Source organism: Onychomys torridus, chromosome 13 (genome assembly GCF_903995425.1).
Source record: "Onychomys torridus chromosome 13, mOncTor1.1, whole genome shotgun sequence".
Lineage (NCBI taxonomy): Eukaryota > Metazoa > Chordata > Mammalia > Rodentia > Cricetidae > Onychomys > Onychomys torridus.
The window spans coordinates 10,218,798-10,231,052 of record NC_050455.1 but is presented as its reverse complement, the minus strand read 5'-3'; the positions used below and the strand labels follow the sequence as shown (position 1 = coordinate 10,231,052).

Sequence of the window (12,255 nt, the reverse complement as noted above, 5' to 3'; positions counted from 1 at the left end):
TATAATGAGTAAATGTTAGGAATGACTTAAATGCTCAGTTAAATCAGTTGTGATGCATTTTCATTAAGGAGGTCATGTTTCTCTTAAGCCACCTTGAATTAAGTGTGTGTGCTAAATTGAGAGAGCCCTAAATTGCCCTTAGATGGGTGCTGATGTTTCTTTTCTTAGGCTTGACAACAGTTTTGATAATAATTGGGAGTGGTCAGTTTATGTAAAATTAACTAGTAATCTCTGTAAGAACCCTTAAGAAATCATTCCTAGTAATTTTTCACAAATAATTTACTTCTCAATTTAATATCCTTTTACCCAGATAGTTTCCAAGTTCAGTGGAATGCAAAGGCTTTTCTCTCTAGGCAGTGAGAACATATTCTCATGTTCAAAGTCAGCATTTAATAATGTGCTGCTTAATACAGAAAATGAACAATTGACAGGAAGGTTATAATTAAAAATAGGTTTTAAATATTCAACTTTGAAAGTGTCATCAGAGAAAATACTAATCAGAGGAAATGGCAGAAAATGAATTTTTTTATTTGTTTGTTTTGGGGTTTTTGTTTGTTTTTGTAGTATACTAAGCTCAAAAGACTCAGGATGTTGCTTTCAACTGCTAAGACTTCTTTTTTCTTTTGTTTATACATTTTCCCCATAAGATTGCAGCCCATTTTTTTCTTTACTCCAGAATTTGGTTCCTTCCATTTATGTGCATTTTGTCCAATGTAGTTTCTTATAACTTTATCAGTACAGTGTTCCTACACGTCTAGTCTTTTAGAATAAATGAGGACACCTTAGTGTTGTTTTAAAAAGTAACTGTTTTAAGGTCATGAATTTTTGTCTTGATTACCTCTTCCTATAAACTGGCCACATATAATCAATTTCTCTGAAATGTGTTGCCGTATCTCCTTAAAACACACTATTTAGTATAGAGATGCCTTTTTGATGTACCTTAAGCTAATGATTAAAGAAACACATGCACCATGTGAGGCCTTACATGTCAGGCTTCCTCTTTATGACTGTAAATTTGTGGTAAATGAGAGATTATGCAATATGTATATAACACAATTAATTCTTCTCCTTAGTCTCTGAACTATGCACTGAGGATTTGTTATTTACTTTGCTCTCAAGTGCTAAGATCTTTAATATTTGCTCTAGTGTTCTTTTCTTATCCTTCAAACGTTTATGCGGTCTCCAAAGTATGTACTTACTTTTGGATTCATGAACTTTCCAGTGTTCTTTTTCTCCTTGAATGGCGTCCCTCTTCACAGAGCCCAAAGCCTGGCATGTGAATCTTTCAGTAGTTGTTCCATGAGTACATCTGTTGGCGCACCTTTAGGTAGCCTCACAAATTAAGAGATAAAATAAGAAGTAGTACTTTAGTGACAGGCAGACAGGTTCCACTGTCTGCTTTTTCACTTTGTGTTTTGAGACAAAGTCTCCTGTATCCCAGGCTGCCCTTCAACTTCCAAACAGCCAGAGATGACCATGGATGTCTGACTCCCCACCTCCACCTCCTGAGTGCTGAGCTTACAGGCTTGCACCACTGTATCTGGTTCATGTGGTTCTGGGGACTGAACCCATGGTCTACACTTTATCTCCAGCCCACTTTCACACATTTGTTCATGAACGCAGGGATAAGGTTTACTTTCCCAAGGTTCTGTCATTTGCTAAAAGAAGCTTTTGTTGGTCTATTGGGAACACTGACTTAAATGTCTGCTATGGCTCTTGATTCATCACAATAATTCAGAAAATTAGAATTTAGTTTCATTCATGTATCTAACACTTAATACCTGGCAATATTTTTCATCTTCCCCCAACTTCTATCAATGTCATAGGGCGCAACTGATATGGAACAACTTGAATTAAAACAAAAGAAAAGAGGTTAAAGTCTCCATTGAGAGAGTCATTGTTGTTTACAAAGCCCGTGTACTATGGCATCATTACACCAGTAGTCTAGGTCAGCTTCTGTATTACTTGTAATACACAATTAGGGTAAATGGAATGATTTTTAATGTGATTAGTCTAGTAGGTTGTAGTTGTCCTGCAGGGGGAGGGGGTAACAATACATCCAGTGTAAGAAAAAGAAAACAATAACAAAACTACATCCTTGTTGCTTTATTATTATTATTATTATTATTATTATTATTATTATTATTATTATTTTGTTTTTATGAGGTTGGTATACTTTGGGATATTCCTTGTGATGTCTAGAGGACTGACTCCTAGGAGACAGAAAATAATAGGGGGTAAACACAATGTACCCGTGGCATCAGCTGGAATGTCATCTCTCTGGCAAAGCTGTAGTGCTTTATGGCACTGGCTATACCTGAATGCTTTGATGGGGAGATAACTCCAGATGGAAGTGATTGCACAAGCATACGTCCTCTGGTTTGCCAATGCATCAAACCAGGCATCACCTTTTTCTTTCTTTCTTTTTTTTTTTTGCATGGGGTTTATGCAAAATTCCTGTTTGCACCCGGGGGGCAAGGCAGGTTAATAAGGCCAGGAAGGAGGGGAGGCTGTGGGAGGACATAATAACCAGGAGGAATCACAGCCTCTACCTGGGGGTAAAGGGAGGAGGGCTGAGGATGGAGGGTGTTGTCTTCTGCTTCTGACTATGTGTTAAGTGGCAGGAGAAATTTTGAAAGCTGCTTTGAGGAGGAGCCAGTGGCTGGGCATGGGGTGTTTTGTGCCTTCCTCTCCCGACTTGTAGGAAACCTCTCTACATTCACAGGGAGTTGGACTGGAAGGAAGAAGACTGGCCAGGGAAGGAGGCCATCTGTCGCTCCTCCTCCTGTTTCTTATCACTTGTCTCCTGACTCTCTTCCAAAGCCTCCTCAACTGTGCCAACTTGGCTGCAGAGCCTCTTGACAAGTGGCAGCATCTGCTTAGCCTCCCTGTGCGCTCCAGGCCACCCCATTAGCTGCCCACCGTCCCTGGCCATTGGGACCTCTTCTGATGGCTGTGGCCCTCGCTGCCCCAGGGAGCACCTTCTCTAAGCAGCTCCTTTTCTCTCTCCTGGTGAGTAACATCCAAAGGATTAGGGAACTAGGCATGCTTTCACCTGCTTCCTTGGGCCAGCTGGGGCTTGAAAGTGAGTCTTGGCAGGAAGGAAGGCAGCAAGGATAGAGGGAGGAAAAGAAAAGCTGATTTGAGAGCAATTTAGAGAAGAGCTGAGGGGCTTGTGATCGATCCAGAACGGGGAGGGATTGCTTACTCTCCAAGCTCCAGTGCCTGCGTGGCAATGTCTTTCAAGGGAATCCCTCATTCAGCTTTCTATGGTGGTTTTTTTCCCCCCCTAAGGAGTGGTGAAATAACTTTTTGGAATTTGGCCCAGAAGTTTCTGAGATTTGCTTTAGATAGTAGGCATTTTCAAAGCTCATGCATTTAACATCCTAGTCCACTGAGCAGAAAAAAGAGAAAAGGATTCTGGGTGAAGCTATGACTTACTCAAGATGTTCTTAGTTCACTCAGGAAGCCTTTAAAGAAGGGTAGACCTGGCCACGTGAGGCTGCAGCTTAACTCAGCAGGAGGAGTGGGGCTGTCACTGGAATTGCCAGGAAGTTGCCATCCACCTTGGGTTGTGACCACTGTGAACTGTTTTCAGGATGCTATATGTGCCTTTGATGGGGAAAGTTTCTCAGATCTCCATTTGGAAATTCTGCATTGTGACCCCTGCTTTTTAATTTAGTTTTTATTTTACCAAAAATTCTTCAGTTGTAAATTATCTTTTCAGAATTTTGGGGTTTTCATGAATGAGCACAAACATTTTCTTCATATTAATAGTGCAGGATTGATGGTCTACTTCTCATTTTGTGACTATCTGGGAGAAGAGCACGCAGAGACCACCTGGAGTTAGTATCTGTTAAGTAAAATGTGGCTAAACTCAGTTTCTTCTTGCTTTTGGTTCTGGTCCCCACACAGCCCTTTATCCCTTGATTCATCCTTTGCCTTTTCATCCTTGAATCCTATACTGACTGGAAAGGTCACAACTCCTTCCAAGTCATTTAGACCCCAATTTTCACTTGGAGGCAGAGGGACTACTGACGTCCTGGAAACTTCCAATGTTTCTGTCTACCGAAGGTGAATTCCTGAGGCGAGGGTCTTAAGAAAGGGAGGAACTGAAATGAGGATAGTTTTGGAAATCTGGATGTATTCTATAAAATATATGTATACACATTTATGCATACACAGGTATATGCATATATATATGTATATGCATCTATTTCTAATTATGATGGGCTTTTCCCACACTATGCATGTAGACAATTACCTGCCTGAACTTCATCTTCAGCAAGGCTTTAGGCACAGACTAGTGCGATTCTCGGCATTAGGGATGAGATATTTCTAAAAAGACAAATGAGTAAGAATGCCCCTTGTTTTCATAAGTGGTTATTTAAATTGCAGCTGTATGCAAATGTGACCTATAAAATGGCAGCTTGCCACATTCTATGCCTAACAGATTTGTAAAACAAATTTACAGTCTGTTTTAAGCCGCTATGATACATCTGAGTTGAGTTAGAAGGATACAACGTCCTTAATATGAACATTAACCATTTTGCTCATTCTCACACAAATAGCATATCCCATGACTTTAGAACTTGGTCTTTGAGAAAAACTGACCACAAACTAACCTGTGTGATTCTGAGAAATCTTGTTGTGGTCCTTTTTTAAAAAATAAGCATAGGATTATTTTTAATAAATAGAGAAAAAAATCAAATAAATATAACGTGATACAAAAGAAATAAAATTGTTTTGAATTAATAGAATTCTATGAGCTCATAACTTTTACTTTGTTTTGTTTTGTTTTGTTTTTCGAGACAGAATTTCTCTGTGTAGCTTTGTGCCTTTTCTGGAACTCATTTGGTAGCCCAGGCTGGCCTGGAAGTCACAGAGATCCACCTGGCTCTGCCTCCCGAGTGCTGGGATTAAAGGCATGCACCACCATTGCCCTGCTAACTTTTACTTTTTTAAAAATAGTTTTCTGTCTGCTTTGGACTTCCTAGATTTTTATAACAATTGCTGTGCCTTGAATATAATTGAAATTCAGAAAATTCTGTTAGTTTAAAACATTTAGCTAGGTGGTTTGAAAACATACTTTGAAGATTTATTTATCTATTCTAAGACAGTCCAAAAAGTGATTTAATGACAGTGGGTTGGTTCTAAGTATTATTTTTATGAACCTCAAAAACACTTTAAATATTTCTCACTTCCTCAATAGTAACCTCAAGTAGTTTAAAAAAAAAAAAAAAAAAAAAGGTTGGAGAGAGTTAGTACATAAATGCTTATAGAATTCTAGAATTCAGTACTTTTCCAGGCCAAAGGTCTGTGAAGTTTGTGGAGAGTCTTGGAGACAATACAATAAATTCAATGGATCATAATACATTTTGCTGCAAGTGTATAATAATGTTGTAGTCCTAAGAACTGTTCACTTAACTTTTAAATTGATACTAGAGTTCCCAAAGACTGTGCCAATCACTTTCTAAATGAATCTGAAAAAGTAGAGGATTAAAAAGTTTCATTTGTTTCTAAAATTGGTAGTAATTTTATCAACCAGACCAAATTGCAATGTAAAGAAAAATATGATGTTTGAATTTGTTTTTTTTTTTTTGTTTTTTTTTTTTGTTTTGTTTTGTTTTTTAGGTTCTGGTATTATTTTGCGATGCCTGTCAAAAAATTTCTCTTCAAATTCCCTCTCATCTTAAGGCTGAAACACCTGTAGGCAAAGGTGAGACTCTGTCCTGGGAATTGTAACTTACTGCAATTAGTTCGGGGGGCTGCTCTTGGAAACTTTGGGATGAAAGTTATGTAATTGCTACTTAGTTTTAAACCTTGCCCTACACTAGAAAGTAGCTCCCTTTCTATTCATGGTGGAAGGTGGTCAAATTATCAAATTTGTTTAATCTTTCTTGCTAGAAAATTAGCAAACCTTAGGGAAGGAAGAAAATTATTTTAGTTTAAACAAAGCCAAGCATCAGCACTAGCAGTGTATCTTAAATCATGTCAATTCTGCTGCTGCCAGAATCCCAGGGTCAAGTTTCTTGGCTGATAAGACATGAAACAAATCTCAAAGCTGAAATGCTCCATATAAAATCTGCGCTTGTGGTGGGTAGCAATGAATACATATTTATTGAGAACTTATATGCTCTATTTCACAGAATAACTTGTAAAAGTCAAATATAATGTCAGTGGATTTTACTACCACAATCATCAATATGCATTAAGCACCGAGATTTTCAAACCTCAAATAGATTTTACATGAAGATTATTTGCATCATTAGTGGGAAGAACAGACTAGGTTTCTCACCTATTACAACTTAACTTTTATCTTATTGCCAAATAAATTTTAACTTAATCTCAAAATCTACTAACACCATCTTATAATAAATGCAGTTTAAAACTATGTAAGTCAAACATGTATTATGAAACAGAAATTTATATATTTATAATTATATGTAAACATATCATATAAATTTCTGCTTCATAGTGCATTATATGTATATATGTATATAGTGCATTATATGTATTTATACATGTAGATGTATATACATGTTTATATATGTTATCTATAAACATATAAATACATACATATTAACCTCCCTCCCTCCAGATAGCTCTTGATTTATGATGGATTCACCACATCCTCTTAAACCTATTATAAGTTAAAAGTAAGGGGAAGATGCATTCAGTATACCTAACCTACCAAACGTCATATCTTAGCAACATGGTCCATTGTACAGTTTCCACCTTGGTCCCTTACCATCTCCCTATTCAAGGATCACTACGAGCAGTTCATAACCCTGTCTAGCATTAGGAGGGAGGCTTTTACCATATATTCCTAGCTTGAAAAAAGGTCAGTATTAAAGCCCCAGGCTCAAAGTCAGTTGCATGTATATCACTTTCACACTTCCATGAAGTTGAACCACTGCAAGTCAAGGACCTGTGTACACAAACCCTTGGATACTAGGGAAAGTAGAAGCAAACCAAAACCAATAAACCTGCAGAATAGTTTACTTCTTAAATTAATTCGTGATGAAAGTAATGGGAGGGGAAGATTGCAGCTCAGTCGGTAGAGGCTTGACTTTCCTGAATGAGGTTCTGGGTTGTATCTTCAGCACTGACTGCCAAGAAGGAAAGAGGAAGGAAGGGAGGGAGGGAGGGAGGGAAGGAAAAGGCAGAGGGGAGAGGGAGGGAGGGAGGGAGAGAAGGAGGGAGGGAGGGAGGGGAAGAGGGAGGAAAGGAAAAGGCAGAGGGGAGAGGGAGGGAGGGAGGGAAGGAAGGAGGGGAGGGAGAGGGGGAGAAGGACAAAAGAAAAGACAAAAGGAAGGAAAGAGGGAGGGAGGGAGGGAGGGAGGAAAGGAAAAGGCAGAGGGGAGAGGGAGGGAGGGAGGGAGGGAAGGAAGGAGGGAGGGAGGGAAGGGAAAGGCAGAGGGGGACCAAAACCCAACTAGTTTAATTTTCACAGTCCCCACGTTTTAGAACAGCAGGTGTTCAGTGTCCTACCCTCTTTCTGCTCCCCTCATGTCAATTGACAGTTGTCATTCCTTGTAAGACTCGTTCCCTTTCTGGTTTAACCTGACATTGCTGTGAAATGCCCTCCCTGCAGTGAATCTGGAGGAGTGCCTCAAATCACCCAGCCTGATCCTGTCCAGTGACCCAGCCTTCAGAATTCTAGAAGACGGCACAATTTATACAACACATGACCTGATTTTGTCTTCTGAGAAGAAGAGGTTCTCCATCTTCCTCTCAGACAGTCAGAGGCAGGAGCAAAAGGAAATAGAAATTGAGTTGTCAGCAAGAGAAAAAAAGGTAAAGCAGGTTAGGGCAGGATGTCCTAAAAGGGTTCCCATTGCATCCACAAGCCTAAAGCCTTCCTTGATTCCTTTGTCTTTTGCACTCAACCTTCTCATAAGTGAGGACTGGAATGTTAAAAAAGAGTGGCGTATCAACCATTTACCCAGTTAGTATTGGGGAAGAAGACCATGGCCAGTGAGCTACTTCGGAATATCACAGGTTTCAGATAAACTTGGAGGTGTGGTGGGAAGAGCAGCCAACCTGAAGAACAAGAAAAAGGCTGGGGTGGGTCTCAGAGAACAATGAAGCAGGGCAAGCAGGGCCACTCCACCCTGGGGCTTCCTTCCAGTGAGGCTTGTGGCATCATCAGGGGACCCATTCGCATAGTAGAAAACTCCATAGCGCCCCTGTCTTTAGAATGGACGTGTGGCCTGGCCAAGAGGGGTATGGGTGTCTTCAACCCACCACCTTGTAGGTAAGGGTAATGAGTCCTGGACATGCCACACTTTGCATCTCATGTTAAGTAAACTCAGCATAATGACTGAGTCTCATAAAAACTACTGATTAAATTTATAAACAGATTTCTGAACTAAACCTCTTTTGATTGCAAAGACTACTTTTCCTTGCATTTAAAAATATGATTCATGCTTATAAAGCATTATTTTTTTTATCCAAATTGCATGAAAGCTGCTTGAATAAATGCTGTTCACGTTTTGTCTGGTGGAACATAAATACTTATAGACAGGGTTTACATGGATTTCACCTGCACCATGCTTCATAAAATGAAGCCAGTTCTTAAGTATTTGTTAATTGATTATGTGGGGGGTAGGGGCAAAGGAAGTCTCTAGCTTCTCAAAGATGTTTATATCAATGACCAGCCAAATTGTGATTGCTAACTAGTCACATCAGGAAACTGATAGAACTAGGAAATACGATATAGTAAGAGGTGTGTGTGTGTGTGTGTGTGTGTGTGTGTGTGTGTGTGTGTATTGGAAAAAACATAGTACAAATTCTGTAGGGATTATTCACGATATTGTTATGTATCACTCTTACTTATTTTCTCCATCATGGAGTACACAGAAAGTCACAGTTTTAATAATGCTAAGTAAAGCTGTATTTCATTGCTCATCAAATGTAGGTTTTTAGGAAGAGACATACCAAAGATCCAGTACACACGCGCAGTAAAAGAAGATGGGCTCCTATTCCATGTTCGCTGATGGAGAACTCATTAGGTCCATTTCCACAACACGTTCAGCAGGTCTGTCACATGGTTTTTTGTTAAAATTTCATATGTGTTAGAGATTTTATTTATTTATTTATTTGTTTATTTTACATTCCAACCATAGTTCCCCTCCCTCCTCTTCTCCCAGCCCTACCCCCACAACCTCCCTTCTGTTTCCCCCCATTTACTTACTCCTTAGTTTCTGTTGAGGAAAGGGCAGGCCTCTCATGGATACAAGCCAAACCTGGTATATCAAGTTGCAGCAAGACTAAATACCTCCCCTTGTATTAAGGCTGAGCAAGGCAACCCAGTATGAGGAACAGGGTCTCGAAAGCCAGAAAAAGAATCAGAGAGAGTCCCTGTTCCCACTTGCTAGGAGTCCCACAAGAGGACCAAGCCACACAGCTAAGGTGCAACTCTAATGGGCTGGAGAAGTGGCTCAGTGGTCATCTGTTTGCCAAGCATGCACAAGGTCCTAAATTCTATCCCCAATAAGGTACATAAATAAATAGTGTACAATATATTGAATGGGGAATTTAAGTTATTAATATTACTGGGTGTCATCTATTCACTATAATGAGGAACATAGAGAAACTCTATAGACTTTCTTCACCCAAATATTATTTTTTAAACATTTTATTTATTTATTTGGGGTAGAGGGCAGGCATGTGCCATAGAAATACCTATGCATGGGTCCACAGATGGCTAGGAACAGTTGGTTTTCTCCTTCCACGATCTGGGTGCCCAGATTTGAACTCAGGTGGCCAGGCTTGGTAACAAGCACCTGTGCTCTTGAGTCAATTCTCCAACCCTATGCCGGATATCCAAGCTCTCCTCGGCAGAGAGCAAACACACCAGTTTGGCACAACTCAACGCTGGCTTAAATGAACAGTTATCCCCTAAAAACTGGTCACTTTTGTGGTTTAGTAAGTGAGCTGCCTTGCTGCCACACAGCTGAAATGCAAGCATAGGGCAGCCTTGCAACAATCTGAGGTCGGTAGAATTAGTCATGTAAGAAGTTGTATTGCTTCCCCTGTGATTATACAGTTTTCAGTGTGAAATGATTTGAAATCACGGAAAGGTGTCCTGCACTGTGTGTAGGAACAGAACAGACATGAAGACACACTGCTCCACGGGCCTCAGAACTGCACAGACATTAGGGATCAAGCAAGGGACAGAGTCTGGCTTCACACGTGGAAGGATGGAGATAAGATTTTGAAAAAAATGGGAGCTTCTGGAGGAAGGAACAAAAGAGAGAAAGTGATGGAAAGTAAACTCTCACAAGAGGTGAGATGAAGATAGTGATCAAGATGTTCTGTCTCCAAATTGTCTCTTCTTGTTATAGATCCAGTCTGATGCTGCCCAGAATTACACCATCTTTTACTCTATCAGTGGACCAGGAGTGGACAAAGAGCCTTTCAATTTGTTCTTCATAGAGAAGGACACTGGGGACATCTATTGTACCCGAAGCATTGACCGTGAGCAGTATGACCAATTTTTGGTAAGATCACTGAAATATTTATTTAACATTAGGTGTGTGTTACTCATGTATTAATATTGTAAACATTGTTTTTTTTTTACAAATATTAAGCATCTAATAATTCACTTAGTATGTAGAATATTACTAATATTCAATATAAACTTCAAAGTTCCATTGGTGCTAGGCTGAAAAAATAGCAGTGGGTACAATCTGGGGAGCATGTAAGAAGAGGGTGAGAGGGTGAGTAGAAATCCAATGACATATCTCAAGAACAGACGTTCATCTATAAACTATGGAGAAATAACAGATTTTCTTTGGGTTCAAAGTTCTCTATAATAAAGTACTTCAGTTATTGTCACCATGTTTTTATGTTGTAAAGCACATGAGATCTAAACAACAAGATAAACAAAACTGATACTTGGGCCCATGCCCAGAAAGTCTGATCTAGTTGTATGAGCTGGGCTCTGTCACCCAAGGGATTCCAGATGTGTGTCTAAGTCAGTCGGGTCTACCATTAGACCTTGCTTAGTGTGACGCTACTCCCTTGTCTCCCCATTCCTCAGAGATTTAACCCCTGAATAATAGCATTTTATCTTCCTAGGCATCTAGAATTTACCTACCAACCTATTTTATTCTTCTACCTAAAGACAAATCCAAACATCTGTTTAGCTGTCTAATCTTTAACTGGTATATAAGAGATCCCCCTTAGCTTAGGAGGATGATTAATGACAGACATTAGTTAAATTCTTACAATTCTCAGCTGTAAGGGATAACCATATTCTTTGCTGACAGAGTTTAACCAAGAGAAATGTCTATGAAGGAAGCTCAGATTTTCCAGCCAGGTCATTCCATTATTGCAGTTTAGCAAGCCTTTTTTTTTTTTTTTTTTTTAAATCATTAAATTTACCTAATCTTTTAGGGATTCATGACAGAGCATTTTTGACAGTTTATCAAATAAGAGGAGAGCTTTCTAGGTATTTTTTTTTTTTTATAAGATGGGAGACTTCTTTACCCATTTCAAATTATTCCACAAAGACAATTGCAAAGCTTTTTCTGCTCTAGCTGTTGGAGATTTGCACCTTTAAAAAAAATCCACAAAACCCTGGCCTCTTCTTCCCTTTTCAACCAGGAGTGTCCTGTGTAGTGATGCTGATCTTGTTCCCAGACGTGCAGTTCTGCCCATTGTCTCTCTTTGCATGTTGCTGATGGCCCTTCCAGGCCTCCTCAGTCTCATCCCTGCTCTTCTCCTTCCTTGCTGAGTCTACACTAGCTACTCTCTCTGTGAGGCCAGACTTCAGGTCCAAATCCTGGATGAAGCTGTTTGAACGTTCACAAGATGATAGACATTTCAACAAAGGAAAACGCAGAAGGGCTGAAGGAAATATATTCCTCCAGACGAAAATTGAAAAGGGAAAGGCTGAAAAAATAACAGATCTATGACACTGAAATAGTATCCTCAATTCAGTTAAATATGACTAATATTACTATTATCATCATACTAATGTTAATGCATCATATTGCTTTTATTATATAACAATGGCATCTAGATAGTACATAATAGCATTACTTGAGGTTTTTAAGTGCATCTATAAAGAATAATTAAGAGAATACCTATATCTAGTTGTTAATAATTATTTATTTAAGTATAAACAGAATCTCTGAGAGATTGAGGCCAGGCTTCAATGTTAGATGCTTTCCTAGGTTTTTTTTTTTTTCTTTCTTTTTTTTTTTTTTGAGAGATTTTTCTATTCATTTTACATATCAACCA

General features: G+C 39.2%; 1 protein-coding gene across 1 annotated transcript in view; it reads left to right on the top strand.

Moving 5' to 3' along the window:
* The first annotated feature begins 2,949 nt into the window (after nt 1–2,949).
* The window catches only part of Dsc1 (desmocollin 1), a 29,021-nt gene continuing 19,715 nt past the window's right edge, over nt 2,950–12,255 (top strand). The window contains 5 exon segments of the mRNA XM_036205265.1: nt 2,950–3,012; nt 5,635–5,719; nt 7,598–7,800; nt 8,924–9,043; nt 10,353–10,508. Of these exon segments, the coding sequence (XP_036061158.1) occupies nt 2,950–3,012; nt 5,635–5,719; nt 7,598–7,800; nt 8,924–9,043; nt 10,353–10,508 (627 nt within the window).